We start from the raw sequence: 19512 nt of genomic DNA, 5'->3' as shown, positions 1-19512 counted from the left end.
GGAGGGACCAGTGAGATGGCTCAGCAAGGAGAGGCATATGGCCGGCCCCAAGCATGGTGACCCAAGTTTCATCCCCAGAAGCTACACAGTGGATGGAGAAAATAGACACACATAAGTTGTACCTGACTTCTCCCTCCTTGGAATATGTTTGCTCACACATATGCACACACAAATATAAATAAACAAAAAAACAAACAAACAAACAAATAGATAAATAAATAAATATTTACAGATGTTAACTTAGGAGGAAACACTTAGGGTAAGACTCCAAAGCTCAGTGAAGTGAGGGCCTCAGACATGCTACTGCTTTATTCTGCTATTGAATAAGAAACTGAAAGAAAGGTCACTCCACCTTGAAGCCTTGCATCAACTCAAGAAACAGAGAATATAAATATATGGTCCCATCTGCACCTTTGGAAATAACATTGGGGCAACTACCAAGTTGACCTCAGAAAGTCATACTTAAGAAATAGGAGTCATGATTAAAAAGATGTCTCTAAAACAACTTAAAAAAAAAGAATAACGTTTCAGAAACGCACTGATTGCTTCTGGAAGTGTGCCATTTATGCTGCTGTTTCTTCTTAAGGACTGTGGAATCACTCAAGTCTGACCAGCAGGGACCATGGTTTTTGTTCTTTAGTGTTTTTCAATGCTTTATTTTTCTCTGTTTGCTCTGAAACCTGTCACTGGAGAAGGATAGACCTTAAAGAAACACCGGGCACTAATTCTAACACAGCTCCTCTTACCAGGTCATCAATAACATCTTATCACCAATAAAGCATTCATTTCCAAACCTAAAACAACTCCACTTCAATGATCATTTTCTCAGAGAAGTTTACTTCCGGTGGGGCTGACTTCGATTCACCTATGCAACTATCAGAAAACTTCGATTCACCTACTCAACTCTCAGAAAACTTACTTGGGTCTTACTATTTCCACTTTATTCCCCCAAACCGGACAGGACTGAATATTACACAGCCATGCCACGTTTGTAAGGTAACTTTGTGATCTGTGGCATGTAATACCAGGGTGATTTCCTCCATGCAAACTATCATTTCACAGTAGAAAAGGAGAGTGGACAGTAGACAAAAAGATCTAATGCCCAACAAGGAAATGAATCAAGGTGGCATCCCAGCCCAGTGCCCTGTAAGAGCAAAACAAACCAAGACAACCCAAGCATCCTGAGAGAGCAATTCCCATGTGCTTAACTGTGAGCAGCAAGACTTCGGACACCAGGCAGCTTGCTTCCAGATCCTCGCTCCAACTCACTGCCAATGATCCTCAAGAGCTTAACTTTTCTCAGCCTCGTTTCCATGTTGATGAGTGGGGATAACAGCACACATTCCTTCTGAAAGGGGCTGCTTCCAGTGAGAAGATAAGGCATGTTAGCACTTTGCCATGAAGATAGCGCCACCCAGTAGACGTCTGACTTTATCAATACTACTATTTTTATCAGAGATATTGTCATGGATTCCTTGTCCTTCGGATTCAGGGTACACAAGTGGGCAAACACGGCATCGATTCGTCATTGAATTAATAATGCTTGGGTTCTTACCATGTGAAAGAATATTTACTATATGCTTCTAAGGAGTGATAATCTCCCAGCAGTTAAAGACCAAACAACTCAATGGATTTCCTTTCCTTTCTCACCACACTAAATCTAATGGAAAGCTGCGCTTAGGCAGCTTCTGTCCAATCCGAACTCATGGAGATGAAAGGCGAAGCCCTCCACAGGGACAAATGTGTTGCGCATATGCAGAGCTCTCCAAATGAAGGCCTGGCTTCTCTCCTACTGTCCTGCTATTTGCTTAGGTTTAGGAAACTTGGGAGTGGAGAAACTCATTCACTTAAGAAAGTTGTAGTAGTAAGCTTAATAAAAAGCTTGCTGGGGAACTCTTGCTTCCCCACATTGGGGGGGGGGGCAGGGGGGGAGGTCGGGGTTGAAACTGATGAGTTTTATCTCCCACAGGCTGTATGAGGTAGTTTACTTTTATACACACAGCTTGCTAATTGAATGGTCTGGAGTGACTGAAATACTTCACGAACCAAGAAGCTGGAGCCGTTTAAAGTTACCCTGAGGTGTGTAGTTAACGCGTACAAAAGTGCTTTCTCTCACTCTGTTATACGAGCAAGCCCCATTTCAGTGATGCCTGGACGTGATAAAGGCTGCCTTCTAAAGCAAGCCTTAATCAACAAAACCAGCTTTAGATCCAAGGAACTAAAAGCGGAGGTTTAGTTTCCTATGAAAGGGATAGGCACATTGCTTGAGCCAAGTTAGAATTTAGTTCATCACTACTTAAAAAACAAAAAAAAAATTTTAAAAAAAATCATACACTAAAGCAGGAAAATAGAACAGAATGCAGGTTATTTATTGTATGTGTATGCGTGTGCTTCGCTGTGTGTTCACCATGTGCCTACAGGAGGAATCCTCAGGCCACAAGAGAGATGAAATTATAAAACTTTGTTGATCTGCCCAGCATTATCTGCAGCGACACAATCTTGAAAGGGACATCAGTATATGCTTTTGGTTTCTGTGACCAAACCTTGATCAAAACCAAACGGGGGAAGAAAGGGTCTATTTTGCTTTCAGGTCTGCAGTCTGTCCTTGAAGGGAAGCCAGGGCAAGCCCTCAAGGCAGGAACATGGAAGCAGGTCCTGAAGTTGACACCGTGGAAGCCCACCACTTGATGGAACGCTGCTTGTCTGTCTCAGCTACCTTTCTCACCTACTCTAGACCCACTTGCCTGGGGACGGCATCTCCCACAGGGCGCTGGGTTCTCCTCCATCAATTAATAATCATGAAAAATGCTCCATGGATATGCCCACAGCCAGCACAATGGAGGCAATTCCTCAACTGCAGTCCCCTTTTCCCAACTTGACAACTAACACTAACAACAACAGTCACAAAATCACCTTGGTGGACAGAAGTTCAGTTCCGGCCTCTGAGAGTTATCTCCTGTTGTCCTTAAAGCTTACAATTAAATCAGGAGATGGCAAACCCCAGAAAGGATTTTTAAAGTATTAAATAAGTACATCCAACAATTGTAATCTTCAAATATTTTTCTTCACATTCAGTGAAGGATCTGTAGGGAGGTGGCAATAAAAGGTGGAGCCCCTGAGGCTGGAGAGTTGGCTCAGCAGGTGTGGAAACTTCTTGCTCTCTCGGAGGACCTAGATTGGGTTCCCAGAAGGCACATCAGGCAGCTCACAATGACCTGTAACTCTCTTCCAGGGAATCTGATGCTCTCTTCTGGCCTGAGGGTTCCTGTAGGCACATGGTGAACACACAGCGAAGCACACACATACACATACAATAAAAGCACACACATACACATACAATAAAAATATATGTCTCCTTTTAATGAATTGAACACCTAATAGTCTCAAACTGAACTCCTCCCAAGTAATTCTAGGGAACTGCTCCTTCCATAACTGACAGTGGAGAATTAATTGATCCCTGCTCTCAAGGTCTCTACAGCTAGAAAAGAGGAGTATATTTCCAACTGGATGCTTTCTAAAATCCAATCAAGAGCATCTTTGAAAACTGTAATGGTGAATTGCTCTTGCAAGGAGTACTTTTCAAAGATGCTGGCTGTTTGTATTAGATCCTTCAGATACAGGGCCTTACTATGAATCAACACTGATTACTTCCTATAACATACATGTCAGTCAATCACTTGGCACGTAACAGGAACCACAGCACTCTGTCGGCATCTGCTTGTATCCATTCGTGGTGCTTTCAAAGCTTCACCTAAGTATCAAACTGGCAGGCAGGCATTAAAACCATAGGCTAGTTAACATCAGACTTGACTAAGTTCTGTTTGTCATCTATGCATATACCCCCACAAAGCCAAATGAATGAAACACAAGGAGTAGATGTTCTCTCCAACTCTTAAGCCATGCACAGCTGTAGACACAATGGGACTTCTCTCCATGAATGAAATCAGAAATACGCACCGTCATACTGTTCAAAACACTTTTTGAGTGAAGAACAACACTTTCGTAAGATGTTTGGAAGCCAAATAAAAAGAAGTTAAGGAAATTTGTAGAAGCCTGTTTTGGATGATGGGTAATGAGGCATGGCTCTCCCATCAAGGAAGCAACATGAAACCATCCAGTGTTAGAAATATCAAGAGAGAGTGAGGCGGGTGGAGATCAAAGCTACCTCCCCGTACACTATAATCTTTTCTGCTTCCTCTTGGTCAGCAACAAGATTGAACCAAAGGGCTGAAATTGGAGGTAGAGAAAAGGAAACCACTCTAATCCAGAACTGGAAAGGAGGTGGTCTTTTGATCTCCACAGGATGGCCACTTTATTGGCTATGCATAAGCAGTTCCTAAGCAGCTGATCAACCAGGTATTAATGCTCAACCCTTCCATGATCAGTAACCATGAAGTGCGTCATCTGTGAAGAGCAATCAAGCAGAAGGGTTCATCTACTGCTAAATGACTGCCAGCCCATAGCTCACCCAGAGGGTAAGAGCAACCACAGGGGAAATGATTGTCTCTCTGCAGGCTCTTCCCTGACAAGTACCAATTATTTGCCTTGAGATTCAGAAAAGAAAAAAAAAAAATCTCTCCTGAAGTGTGCATGAAAGAGAACAGCATTCATTTTCGCAAACACAACTTGGGATCTATATGCATCTATACCTCCAGCAGACCGTGTTTTGACATACAATGAGTCCCCCGACTTTCAGCCCAGATGGGATCAAAGCTGAATGCAATCTGGTTAGATGTAAAGAATGGACTTTTCTTTCTGGGTGATCTAAAGGCTTAAAGACCATTTTCTTAACGACAGGAAACATAATGTCTCCCTTTCAAATTTTCAAGTTCAAATTCACATGGGGTAAAGTAAAAGGAGATGGAGCCATGTCTTTTTTTTTTTTAACCTTCAATTCTCTTTTTCAACTTGGACAATTTTACATTTACAAAGAATTTAGAACAAGCCTGGTTCAAATACCGGCCTCATCCTCATTTCCCAGCTCCTCAGTGATGTTTCCATAACTATAAAGTAAAAGTAAGTAAACATCTAACCTCTAACACCACCTCTGCCATAGGGCTCTCATAAATGTTGCATAAGACAGTGATGAACGTCTAGTAAGTGGGAGTTGGGGATTCATGCACTCACGGAAGTCATCAAAAGCTTCCTACTTCACCCCGGAATTTGAACTCAAACTCATTTTTAAATTATTTCCTCCTGTCACTTCCCTTACCTCCTCTAAGGAAAAGGTGTGATGTGAGGACACTGGTACTCTTTAGTGTCCACTCCTTTGCAGATATGACGCAGACAACAGTGTAAAGTCTTATGAACTGCAGTCTCAAAGGAATCCTTTCACTGCATTAAAGGTTGGGATGGGTTTCCACTGCTTTTACTTTATGAAATGTAAGAGATCTGGTTCTTTACGTAGTTGCTAAACACAGAGCACAAACACTGGTGTCAGATTTTCATAAACCCTTAGCCCTCCTAGTTAGGTTTTCCTGCTGTGTGTGGTCAAGGAACATGGACAGAATTCCCTTAGAATGGACTGGACTTCCACATGCACCCTACCCTCCTTTCACCCCCATGTCTGTGTGGAGGGTGGGGTTTGTTTTGTTTTGTTTTTTGTTTGTGTGTGTGTGTATGTGTGTGTGTGTGTGTGTGTGTGTGTGAGAGAGAGAGAGAGAGAGAGAGAGAGAGAGAGAGAGAGAGGTGGGGGGTGGATTTATGGTACTGGCGATCAGACCCGGGGTCTTGCACAAGATAGGCAAACACCTTACCACTAAGCTACATCTCCACCTCACACTTTCTCCATGTATTTTAACCAGGTTAAGGGCTAGGCCTTAATCCTAGCATTTGAGAGACAGAGGCATGCAGATCTCTGTATGTTCCAGCTAACCTTACTTAATAAGATCTTACTTAATAAGACCCTGTCTCATGCAAACAAAACAAACATCTTATAATTACAGATCTCACCCTCTACTGCATTTCTTTAAACTTATGCTCTATTTTTCTCTTTGCCCTTTCTTATTCCCAAACTTACATATTCTCTAGATTATCTTAGGCCTAACTTTGATTTCCTTATAATTTCTAGCATTAAAAAAAAATTCAAGTTTTTAGGCAGGTTTCCATTTCTGTGTTAACAACTGAGCATTTTTTAAAGAAATTAAGGGCTAGCAAGATGATTCACCATGCTCTTGCTGTGCAAGCCTGAAGACCTAACTTCAAATTCCCAGCACCCACACAAGTGAGGCAGAGCCTGTAACTCCAGTGCTGAGGGCAACCTAAACAGGGATCACTGAGGTTTGCTGACTGCCAGCTTTGTTCCAAATTCAATGAGAGAACCTGTCTCAAAGGAATCAGGCTGAAGGTAACAGAGTAAGGGCATTTGATGTGCCCGCTGGACACCATGTGTACAAAGTCAGAAACACCCACACATACGTGTATCCACCACACTCACACGCAAAAATAAATTTTAAAAAATGAACATAAATCTTGCCTTAGCATCTTTTATGAACACAGAAGTTAACAGATGAAGGCTCAACCATTTAGGACTTTCACTGAATAATGTATTCCTAAAAGTCCTTCCAATTGCATTCCTGGAACCCAGCTATTTTTCCATTATAAACATTGTTATAGCTAAAATCTGCTCACTATAAAAAATAAGTAAACAATTGTCACTGTTAGTTGAAACGGAGTGTTTTATACCACTTTGACAGGAGAATATTTCATTTGTCATAGTAAAACTCCAGAAAGACGTCTTCAGGTAAACATTCTCTTTTACAGCAGCTCAGCCACAAATCTTAAGTGTTAGAGGACCCATTATCAGGGGACAGAGATATTTGTTAAAATATCAAGAATTTAGGTATTTATATCTAAAATCCAACAAGACTGTATGTTTAAAAAATTAAAAAATAATAATAATATGGGTCAGCAATCCAGTCCAGCCGATAAAACACCTAAGCCTGCCAATATGAGTGTGATCCCCAGGATCCATGTAGAAAGGCTAGATTTGCTAGTTCATCTGTAATCCTAGAACTCTGGGAGTGAGCTGGGAAGCTGAGGCAGGAAGCTTCCCCAGAGGCGTGAAGCCAGTTAGGACACAGTGCACAGCACAGCAGAAAAAAAGAGACATTGACTGCATCAAAACTCCTGAAATTAGGCCTTTCACTTCCTTCCACAAGTGTACCATGACACCTGAGCATCTGCATGTGCGTGTGAGCCGCCCATCTGTACACGCACACGTGCACACACACACACACACACACACACACACACACACACACACACCACGCCCACACAATAAGGATACATTTTCAAAATTTAAAAACTAATCCGCACAGGTTGAAGTAACTCATGTGGGGAGGGGCAGGGAGGAAGAGTGAGAGAGGGGAGGAAGAGATCCAAAAGAGTTGGGGGGAGACGCTGTCCCAAACCACAAAACTTCCCAAAAGATGTGTAAAGAAACACACCTCCACAAGGAAGAAAAAGAGAGCACTGGGGGACTTGCCCTGTGTTGGAAATCCGGATGGAAATTCAATCATTTCTTCACAGGAAAGCGAGTCTGAGCCAGGAGCTCAGTAAGATGTTTATGATGGCACATGCGGGCTGAGCTTCTGAGAGACTTCATAGCACTGTTTTGTTTTCGTGGTAGCCCCTCATGTTCCTTGCCTCACCCCCAAAATATATATCCACAGGCAAGAAGAACACAAGTATAGCAACCAATTAGATAAAGTCACCTTTAAAATGACGTGCCAAAGAAAGGCCCACTTTACATCCAAATTTCTGCTTCATAGAATCTGCATTTTTTTTTTTACAGCATTAAGTTTTTTTCTTCAAGGCTATAAAAGCAAACACTCTCAAACTTAATACTGAACACTCAATATGCCATCAACAACCCACCAACACAGAGTTTGTGATGTCTTTGAAGATAACTGTAGACTTTGTTAAATTGGCAGCCAGTATTAAACACAAAAAAAGAGAGAAAAAAAGAGCTGACAATCAATAGATGCTTTTACAGGTTAAATCTTGTCGAAGGCGCCTTATCCCCTCAGTACACTTTGATTTATTTAAGCTCACCACATTTCTCCTAAATACACTCCATTAACAAGTGCTAGACTGTGATCTCAGGCTGGAGGCAAAACATGAAACACAATCTTTCAAGAACTTCATTCACTCCCGGACCAGGTGTCTTGGGTACATCCAAGTTACTAGTTACTTACCTAACTCTGCAAAGTTGTTTTTTTTTTTTTTTTTTTTTAATCAATCATGGTTCTTTACAGCAGCCCAAGGTCATGAAATCACCCCAGGAGCCCAATGGTTTGGCCTCCCAAGTTCAGACTTGGAGCCCTAAGTGAAAGTTAGCAAAGGAATAAAAAGCTTCAGGTAAAATGTGAGTGAGGAGGCGTAAGGGCCACAAAGCCACTTCTGGCCTGGAACTTGGCGAAGGAGACCAGCAACATGACCAGACAGACAGAAACCTGAGGGGTGCTAAGATTCTAAACACGTCCCCCATCTATTCAAATTGGGACCTCAGATATTAAGTACTGTTCAGATTATTACTCAACGGGAGCGAAGACTCCACCCTCCACATATTTCCCAAGTGAAGACAGAATGTGATGGCTGACAGGGCCAGCTTTCAGGGATGCCCTATCAGTGGGACCCTATCTTTAATCTACAGCCATGATAAAGCGTCCCAACATACACAAACTCAGCTCCAACGGTGACTAATGACCATTAATCCCCCTATCTTCAGTAATCTGCCCCTCCAGTCATTCATCACATTGACACCTTCCTTTACACACGTGAACAAACCTGAACAGAGAAGGTGAATCAACAAAAAAGATCTCAGAGGTATCTGAGGCTGGAAATCAAAGTAAGGGGAGACAGAGGGGGAAGAGAGAGAGAGGGGGGTACAGAAGGAAAGGCAGGGGGGGAGAGAGAGATCTTATCGATTTTGATTTACATCCATGGCTGAGAATGGGGAGTGGGGAACATCTAGATATGCAAAATGAAAAGAAAGGCTGCCATACAGAAAGGGGAAGTTGGAAGTGGGGGGGAAGGGCCCCCAAAGTGTTGGTTTAAGCTTCTCCTCCATCCACTGTGACATAGGCCGAAATTTCAACTCCTGTTTTCTTCAAAGGAGTAACAACCTGGTGTGTTCCCTATTGAGCTTAGTTCAAATGTGCCTTTTAACTTTCAGCCAAGGAAGCATCTCTCCGGAGCTTACATTCTTTTAGGCACTTATTTACTATCATTTAGTTCTTGGGTTTTTTTTTTTTTCTTTCTGTAGCCTCTTGGCTTAAGAAAAAACCTTTGATCTAAACATAAAGAGTCACCACAGGCCACAAATGTTCAGGCTAGCCTCAAATTTATTTCATAATTGTGCAAATTAAGGGACTCCAACATTTAGGCCCTGATGCAACTTGAAGCACACTCAGTATGTGACTCTAATAATTCCCCAAGGTGCAGTGTGTGTGTGTGTGTGTGTGTGTGTGTGTGTGTGTGTGTGTGTGTGGTGTGTAGGCTTGAAACCGGATCCGTGATTGAAAACAGAATTTAGCAAAGGAAGAGACAGAAGTTGAGTCCAGGGTTCAGTCATCCATAGTTGAGGATTCATAAGGAGTACAGGAAAACTGCAAGCACACACAGCATGCCTGCTCTTAAGGCAGAAGGCATCTTAAGCTGCATCTTCCCAGCACTTCCCATGGAGTTGCAGAACTATTTAATTCATCCTACAAATACTAAGGCAGCCGTCTGTTCTGTCTGGCCAAGAAGGACTACCAGGCAACCTCCTGTTTCCCTTCTGAACCCAGCCAGGCAGTGGCTAGTTTAGATCCTACCATGAGAAGGAGTTATTTCCTCAAGTTTCTTCGGAATCGAATTTAATTACAGACTTTGGTTACATAAAACAACTTCTAACAACTCCTTGAGCTCTGAAGAGGAGGAGTGGATTGGAGGACGAGATTCTGGATTGCTGGGGAGTGGGGATCACAAGCCACCCTCCCCCGAGACACACACACACATACCTCCCCCCCTCCACCCCAGCACCCCTCAGGATTCCTCAGATGGATGATACTTTGGTCTCAGTCTGGGGACCAAAACTTGGGGACAACCCGCAGCCTCCTCCCACCCAAGTGCTTAGACAAGCGTCTGCCCCGGAGTAAGCTGGGCGTGCCCTGAACTTGGTGAAAGGCCAGGATCTCCACCAGGAGGTTTGGGGGAGATTTCAGGGGAGTTTGGAGTGATAGGCCAGATGGGCAACCTCAAATGGGAAACCAGAAACCTTTTCCTGTAGAAGTTCTGGAAAGGTCGAGCCCCTCTGGCCTTAGAAGGGAGAGGTCGCCGCGAGTCAGTTCAGGGTTCAGGGTTCGATTATGAACAGTGGAGTGGGGGGAAAGCAAAGCAGATCAAGGCTGAAGAAAGAGGACGCAGGTTACCTGAACAGAGACATATTAATCCAAAGAGGTAAAAGTGAGCAGGCTCCGCGATCATTGTCCTCGGGTGGGTCCTGCATACAGTCTCATGCCAAGAGAAGGGAGCAGAAGCGGGGATCTCCAAATTTATGGAAGCCACACACCATACACCCTACACACAAAGGCTTAATATAAGCAACGTGAGTCAATCCGCCAAGAGTTTGCAGGGCAGTTTCTCGTCAACCTCTCCGGAGGCTTGTCAATCCCTCAGAGCCCTTTGCAAAGGAAAATTCCAAGGTTTGTCTTCCCTGGCCCCGGGTTTCCGAGGAGGCTCAGCCACTTTCAAGGATCATCCAAGGCGAACAACAAAGAGCCGAAACGGAGGCGCAGTTGTGCGGTTTCCTGCTTCCACAGTCCTGCCGAGCCTCCCGGCGTGCGCCTCCACTACGTGTGCCCGGGCGCCGCTACGCGGCGATTGCAAAGTTGGGGTGTGAGAACAGAAGAAGAAGAAGGGTCCCCAAAAAAGTGCTCCTCCGTCTATAGGAGAGAGCCAATCCGTAGCCAGCCACCCCCTCTGGCGGTGATTGCAGTCAAGGTAGCGGCGGCAGCTGGAGAGGACAGTCTCGAGGTTCACGGGGTGCGCCTGGGTGACTCCGTGCGCCAGGAGGGAGCGAAGGGGCGGTACGGCGATAGCGGCTGCCTGGGCGGGCCCTTGTTCCCATCACTCGCGGGATGCGGAGAGCACCGGGGACCGCAACAGGACCGCGGATGCACGCGCGCCTTCCGGGCGCCCCCAGCCCGGCGCAGCACTCAGCATCGCCCCGGGTCCTGCTTCCACTGGGGCGCGCGGAACGCACCTCCAAAGCAAGCTGCAGTCCAAACTTCCCTGGGTGGCTGCTCTCACCCCTGTGCTCCTGGAAGCTTCGGAGAGGCAGCTCCGGGCGGCCGCGAGTTGGTGGGGAGAAGCAAGCGGGAAGATGCCGCTGCCGAGGCTCGCCCGAGCTCCGCCCGGGGCTGCAGCGTCTGAAGTTTCTGCTCTCACGCTGCCTCCTCTAGGCTCTGCAGCTTGTGGGTTTCCCCCTCAGTCCCTGCTGTCCCGGGTTTCCTCCCTTTCCAGCCCGGCTCCGGAACCTTTAAAGGGGACGCGCGATCCCTGCCCTGTCCTCACTGGCGCTGCTCAGACAAGTTCTGCTTGTTAATATTTCCATCTACATGCCCGGAGTGCCCCATTGCGCCCTCAGGTGAGATTTCAACTACACAGGAGCAGAAATCTAAGCGAATGAGAACTTGTCTTGGGTCCCTTGTCATCCGAGTCTCCCCTGCACCTTTTTCCAAATGGAACCTCCCAAACCAAAGCCTTCAAAAATCCTCCAGGTCCCTCTTAACCTCTTCTTTACCGCTTCCAGGGGATTGCACTAAACTTCCAAATAACTTCAGGCATCCCCATTCTCGTTAAACAAACAAACAGACAGAAACTGGTTTGATCTTTCAGCAAAGAGTCTTAAGGATAGAATGAATGATCTAGGCTCTATCAGTACATGGATACTCTGTTTTCATTGAATTTGCTGAGTGAGGGTCCTTACAGAAATGCTAAATTCTAGGAGTGAAGGGTTAGGTCTTGGAGACTTCATTATGTTTACAGGACAGTCTCTTCAACTTGGTACCTTGTACATAGTAGAGAGTTAACAATTAAAGAAGATGAAGAAATGGGGGAAGGCTACATATAATCTAAAGTTTGCAATGACGGCCCCCTAAATCCCATGGTATCAGGCACCTGTTAGGTAGTATTCTTGTGACCATACCAACCTTATTATCTCTTCTGAAAAATGATGGCTGTGGGGCCTACCTCATGATTAGGCCAATTATGCCCAATGTAAAACATTCCCGGGATAGTTGACAGACACTTTTTTCGTGAATTTGTTGTTTCCTTTTCTATTATATATAGCACAGGTAAAACCATATAATGTATGTTGAAGGCTCCATAAATGTTTCCATTAATAAGTTACTGTCTTCAAAGTTATAGTATATGACTCTGAGCTGAGTACTTAGTACTGTGGCAGGCAGCATAGGATAGAGCAAGTGAGGAGGATTTGGATTTATTTTTTGTAGGACAGGACCAGAGGAGTAGGATTCGGATCATTTTGTGTGTGTACTATTCTACTTTTCTAGTTTTCCCTTAAGTGAGTGCATGTGCTAGCTAACTAAAACACTAGTTTAAAAGAAGGCAGTATAGTCATTGAGGCTGCTGTGACCCATGAACTCAGAGCAATTGTCTGTGGAAAGAAACCTGGTTAACAGCACCCTGCCTTTAAAAGTGAAAGACAATGTAATCCTGAGAAAGCTGACTGAAAACTCGGTAAACACACTGCGATAAGATTTCCAAGAGTCAACCAGAATCTTTTCAGCAATAAAAACAAGAACGTGCAGTAAGTGCTAAGAGACATACTTTGATTTGGTAAAAACATCAACTTAGTGAAAAACAGAAAATATTTTTTCTTGGAATAAAATGTACTTTTAAGATAAGATAACCTAGGAATAGGAAATGCATAATCTTAGCATGATGGTGAGCAAGAGAAAAAGAAAATCCACAGATCCTCAGGTTATTTAAGTGGATTTTACGTAAAGATTTTGAAGTTCCATCTAGTGAGGGATATATCCTTTTATTTTCATTTTAGGTGTGTGCACATGTGCAAGTGTGTGTGTGTGTGTGTGTGTGTGTGTGTGTGTGTGTGTGTGCATGCGTGCGCGCGCCTTCATTCATGTTCAGCGTGGGAGGGCCTCATGCATGCTAAACACAGGCTCTGCCATGCACACCCAGTCTGAGAAAGCAGACCCTGTGCAGGAATTATTTCCTAAGCACATCTCCCAGTCTTTACAATTTTACTGAAATCTCTTAAGATCTATTTCACCTCGGGAGCTGGAGAGCTGGCTTAGTGGTAAAGAGTGTCTACTGCCTTTGGAAGACCCTGTTCTGTTCCTAGCACCAGGGTGAGGGGACAACTGTCTGTGATTCTAGTTCTAGAGGAGCAAATGCTCTTTACTGACTTCTCTGTGCTCATGTGCGCACACACTACTACTACTACTACTACTACTACTAATACTAATACTACTACTACTACTAATAATAATAAATATTTTTAAAGATCTATTTCAACACCCACCACATTCCCATTGAGTTGAAATTGTATCAGTACTAACCCTGTTTCTCAACTTCAGTAGACTACACCATCAAACACCTTTGTTCCAGCCTTAAAGATGAAATTATATAGGGAGACAGCAGTCAGCACCCACCAGGAAAGAGCTATTACAGACTCTCATCCAAAGTGTTTCCTAAAATTGTCCTGCCAAGTATATCAGTAAAATTGGCCTCTAAATTAAGAGTTTGTGTGCAGACGGTATTAGGGACCCACAACAGGTGCAAGTTAGAGGGCTAGCAAACTTTCCTAACTCTTTCCTTTCACTCACTCTCTTTCTCTGACTCACTTCTGTCCAAACAACTGCTGAGTGTGAACATTTACATAAGGGGTAAGACGTAAAAATAAGCCTATTCTCCAGGTCCGATGAGCTCTAACTATTCTTCTTATGCAAAGAATAAAACCAACTCTAGAGAAGGGTCTGGCCTAAAATGAAAAAAAAAAAAAAAAAAGAGCCACTGAGTGAATTGATAGCTCCTAGTATTTCTGGAGATGGATTTTTTTCATAGTAACTTGTCACTGTTCCATCTTTGTTACTGAACATTAAGGTACCAGAAAGAATGTCCAAAATGTTCTCAATGTGGAGTTTTTCGAGACAGGGTTTTTCTGTGTAGTTTTGGTGTCTGTCCTGGAGCTCGCTCCGTAGACCAGGCTGGCCTCGAACACACAGAAATCCGCCTGACTCTGCCTCCCACAATGCTGGCAGTAAAGGCGTGCGCCATGACCACCACCATCACCGGGCTCTCAACGCGTTCTATGAATAAAAGTGAGTGCCCATGTATCATCTGCACATGCATAGGAAACATCCTCAAGACAGTTCTCCTGGAGCTCAGGCATGGGCAATAGAACTCCGAACCACTCCAGATTGGTGAGGAGGCAAAAACGGAGGAGGTAAGAGCGTGTCTTCACTGACATTCAGAAATTCAATTCTGATCACTTTGATGAGAATATTGATGGGAAATGCCGTAATGAAAGTCATCACATTCTATGCCAGATTAAAAATTGAAAGAAAAAAGATTGGAAGGGGAAAGGAGAGGAAGGAAAGAAAAGAGTAGCTGGTTGTGAAGCTCCATTTGGAGAGTTCTGATCTCAAATGAGGCTTAGGAAATTCAGCGTCTCTCAGAGCTTCTTTGAGAAGTTTGAAGAAACATGAAAATAATGCATTCCAATAATAGTCTCATGATTAGGAACTTTTGACAGGCAAAACGCCAAAGCTACAGGGATCTCTCTCTCTCTCTCTCTCTCTCTCTCTCTCTCTCTCTCTCTCTCTCTCTCTCTCTCTCTCTCTCTGATCTGATTTCCAGGAGTTGGGGGAGGGGCAGTTGCAGGAATTCAGGAAATAACAAAAGTCCCAGGGTTTCTCGGGGATTCCAGACAGCACTTATTCTGGTCAGCAAGGCAGAGTCCTGAGGAAACTACAAAGCAGAACATCTGTCTGTCTGCCTCCATAGCAAGACGCCCAGGTATCACACAGAGCCTGGGATGCAAGCCACCACTTCCAGCAGACTTGGTGAGCAGATCTGGCAAGATCTACACAGTAAGGCTCCGCGGGCTACTCTGATATACCATCCCTCAGGAAACAACCGCTTACATAGCAATTTTTACACAAAATTGCTAGATAATCTGTACAGTGTTTGGCATCTAAAATACTAAGCTAAAATGTATATTTGACTGTTTTCCCCCAATTTGGAGACATAGTCCCAATCAGAGGATAACCTTAAGAACTATTATTAAGGGGGCTGGAGAGATGGTTCAGCAGTTAAGAGTACTGGCTGCTCTTCCAGAGGACCTGGGTTCAATTTCCAGCACCCACATGGCTCCAGGACCACAGGTCACTACTGTCTGTAACTCCTGTTCTAGGTGATCGGACACCCTCACACAGAGACATGCATGCAAGCAAAACACCAATGCACATAAAGTAAGAATAAATAAATCATTAAAAGTTAAAAAAGAACTATTCATAAAACGGTAAACAAATGCATGTCTTTTTGTATTTTGAAATATTATGTCTATTTCCTGTCCTCTATATGTGTATAAGGCATAATTTAACTGTAACATTTGGATGCTTAGCACCATTCATTTTGACTTACTTTAGAGATTCTTTTCACTGCTAATGAGGGCAAATGCAGCGCTTTCAACAGAACTTTTAAAAGATGGAAGAGAACCTTATTGAGTCCACGACTACATCCTCCTCTCGCCAAAGCTTCCCAAGGGCTTATTGAATATGGATCCTATAATGCACTCTAATGTGCTGTGAAATGATAGCCATTTGGTTGCCTCTGAGCATCTCTCCATGCCGGGACATTGCAGGTATTCTAAAATTAGGTGCTACTATTTGGTAGACTGAGACCTTACATTCCGCCCACAATGAATCTCATTAAAACTTCCACTGTTGGTGTTCACAGATGGTTAGTTTTTGAAGAGTGTAAGTAAGAGGACACAGGAAGGTAGCATTACTGGAGGGAATGGTTTGCCGTGCGCTTCACAAACATTATCTGATCCAATTCTCACCCTGTGAGGTGTTATTGCTCTCCCAATTTAGAGATGAGGTTGGGGGAGTAACAGATTAACTCAGAGTTCAATGGCCCAGAAGCCATGGGCTTATATTTGAACCCAGCTTGTTTGCAACCAAAGCACATGGGAAAAGGAAGGCCCACGGAAGGATAGGCTTGGGAGACTTTGGATTCGGCACATTCTGCGATTCCTCGATGCCTTTAACATGCAAATAAGCATTGTGAGAAAACTTGGGTCTTGCATAAACATCACTCAGTCCATAGCATGCAACCGATGCAGCACTGTCCCACACCTGAAAAATCAATACTGTCCACCTTCCTTTAGAAAATGTGGATGTTTGGCAGAAACTTGTGTTAAAATGAGCCATGCATGCATCCTTCCTGAGACAGCTCATCAGCTAGAATGGGCCATTCTTCATAAAGCTGCCAGAGGAAACCTGTTAAATCTTGAGACAGACTCAGTCTTTGTGCAGAACCCTCTACCCCACATCCAATTAGGGGTATGAATCCTTCAGGAAGTCTGCAGGGCTGAGGCCTATCCCTTTTCAGCCTTTCTCCCTTCCCACTTTTGCTAACTAACTTTCCTTTACCACCATAGTCTCCATGCTATTGCTAAAATGAGTCCAACAACCACCTGTATCAGAGGGATTTCACTGCCCTGTGCGGAGTATTCACCTCCACAAATCTATACATTCCTGAACTCCTTTCTTTTGGGAAGATTTCTCAGATGTCTTTTCCCTTTAACAGACACATTAGCCTTACACCTTTACACGATACTTCCCATAGCATGCCATGCTCTGCTAAAGCCTTTGTTATTTATTTCAAAACACTTGGAACTGCATATTCTTTGTTTTGTTTTTTGGCTGCCCCTTTTGACATGGAATGTCTTGACTATTTTCTGCACTTAGATTCCCAGCATCTCAGACAGTGCCTGGCCCTTATCAGATCCTCAAATGTTTATCAAATGCATGCACAAATTATGTTTATTTCACCATGTATAGATTGTTTCAAAAAATTCATCTTTAATTAACTTATTTCTATACCACTAACCTTTTCCTCTAATATATAGTTTAATAATTTATCTAAACCACTCAATGGATTTCCATAAGGTCACGACTGAACTTCTGGCTGTGGAAAGATTCGCTTATTTGGAAGCAGAGAATCTAGAACTATTCACCAAACTCAAAGAATGTAATGTTGGCACTAGAAGTGGCCTTAAAGGTTAACCTTCTCGTATATGAGAGTTCTGAAGCTGAGGGTAACATTTCCTAAGACACACATCACCCACCCTGAGCAGGTGGTCCTGGGTTCTATAAGAAAGCAGGCTGAACAAGCCATGAAGAACAAGCCAGGAAGCAACACTCCTCCATGGCCTCTGCATCAGCTCCTGCTGCCAGGTTCCTGCCCTGATTTCCTTCACTGATGAAGAGTTATATAGAATAAGCAAAACAAATCTTTTCTTTCCCAACTTGCTTTTCATCAAGGTACTTCATCACAGCAATAATAGCCCTAACTAAGACAAGCAGTCTGCTCAGAAATTCTTGATCAAATTTCTACAGGTTCAGAATAGTAAGTCATTAGATATTGCATCATATGTATGATAGAATAAGTTTTACATAACTATGACCTTTTGCAAAGTATCTAGAGACTAGTTTTGGTTGGTTGACTAGTTGGTTTGGATATAAACTATTCCAAAAATAATAAAGACCAGCATTTAAATAGCACTTTTGGCTTGTGATAACTTTCTAGGTACTCTCTGTATCTAAACGCATCTTATTCTCAGGCAAAAAGCATTATTGGGATAGTTCCTGATATCATTCCCCTTTGTGCTGGAGGAGACAGAGAATGCTCAATGATGTGGCTGAGCTCCGCTTTGAAGTCTTATTGTCTGAACCGATAGCATGGCCTTTTACTCCCATGCCAGTCTTTGAGACACACAAAAAAGTTATTGATTAAGAGAACATTATTTGTACATATCTGTACATATTGTAGGACAATACTATCAGTGTAGAAGTATTTTCTAAAAAAGTAGTTTTGTTTTGGGAATCAGTAAGAGAAACTGACTCTGAGGTACATGTTTCTGTGGTTCTGTTCCATATGGAAATTTAATTTTTAACTTCATATTCAGAGTCTTCAAAGTGATTTAATGTTTCTTTTAAACCTAATGAGGCAGCATAAAAACACATTTTGATTGTGTGTGAAGACATCCAAAGAATATTGGAAAACATGAAGATGTATATATATTGCTTTCTGAGCACAAGATTTTGCTGTCTTTTGGTTTCATACTCCCAGAATATCTGGAGTTGAGCATATACTATTCTAATCATGAGTGAAAATTCTCTACAATTGGGATCACAGTTAACAGCTGCACAGATGACTGCTATACTCCGTAGTTTTGCAACTTGTACGCTATTTTGTAAGAAATTTACATTATGTGTAATTCTGCAGATGTGTTTTTACAGAACTGTTTCATATTTTTGAGTTTCCATTGCTTCAAAAAAACATCTTTTCAGGAAACGTTTACAGGATTGAGGTGCACATGTTGGAGTTTAGGCCTTGTTTCCTACATTGGATAAGTTTAGTACCACCTGCTGATTTGTTTATTCTGAATATTTTACGTAGATCCTAACAGTTATTTTAATGACTTCCTTAAGGAAGTGTTATGTTAACTAGAAAAACATCTTGAGATGTATTGGATTTCTCTATTTAGAGGTTATTTTCTAGCTTACTAGACAAAAAAAATTGGTCTAAATATTTAATGTAACAATAGCTTTGGAAAAGAGGTATATCCAAGTTTATCATAAATAATAGTAACAATGGTGTTAAATAATTCATTAAATTATAGTATCATAATAATTTGAAAGTTATTTATTTTATAGCCTATTAGTATGTTCTCTCCTATAGCTTATGGAAAAATGACTTCAAGTTTAGAAAACTAAATTGGGGCTTTGGGATTTAATAGCTGCCTGGTGTGATTGAGGACTAAGGCTCTAAATATGGAGGTGCTCATTCTTGTGGATAAATACTGAATCCACATCCCACAATTGTCGCTGAGAAACCAACTGCTGCTGAAAACCCACATGAAATGTCAACCTACTGTCTTAACAACATGGATAATTATATATTTCCCCTAGAGTTTAATCACCCCCTCTCCAGTATCCTGGCCACATTCCAAGAGAAATCATCCAACTCCATTATTGTAACCAAAAGTCTTTGTTGATTTGATCTAATCTCATCTTCTCAATTTCCTATCGTTATATATTGCTTTAAAGCTGCTTTATTTCACCTAGAAGATAGGATTTCACTGGTATAGTACATATCTTATTACCTTTTCGTATCATGTGTGTATTTTTGAAATGAAAAAGACATTTGTTGCAGCTAACAAAGCAACTTTACCACCAAAAACATTACATA

The 19512-nt window shown here is 42.7% G+C and overlaps 1 protein-coding gene across 10 annotated transcripts in view; it reads right to left on the bottom strand.

The window, feature by feature from the left end:
- Robo1 (roundabout guidance receptor 1) overlaps positions 1-19512 on the bottom strand; it is a 1035706-nt gene that overhangs the window by 372718 nt on the left and 643476 nt on the right. For 4 of the 10 annotated variants that reach the window (XM_036203235.1, XM_036203238.1, XM_036203239.1 and 1 more), the window contains exon 1: positions 10416-11512. The exons of the other annotated variants lie outside the window; for them this stretch is intronic. In XM_036203235.1, the coding sequence (XP_036059128.1) occupies positions 10416-10470 (55 nt within the window). In that variant the 5' untranslated portion in view covers positions 10471-11512. Of the gene's footprint in view, positions 1-10415; positions 11513-19512 lie in introns of those variants that run through there. 10 annotated transcript variants of the gene reach the window in all.

Source organism: Onychomys torridus, chromosome 12, assembly GCF_903995425.1.
Source record: "Onychomys torridus chromosome 12, mOncTor1.1, whole genome shotgun sequence".
In the NCBI taxonomy this organism is placed as follows: domain Eukaryota; kingdom Metazoa; phylum Chordata; class Mammalia; order Rodentia; family Cricetidae; genus Onychomys; species Onychomys torridus.
This window is presented reverse-complemented; position numbering and strand designations above follow the sequence as displayed.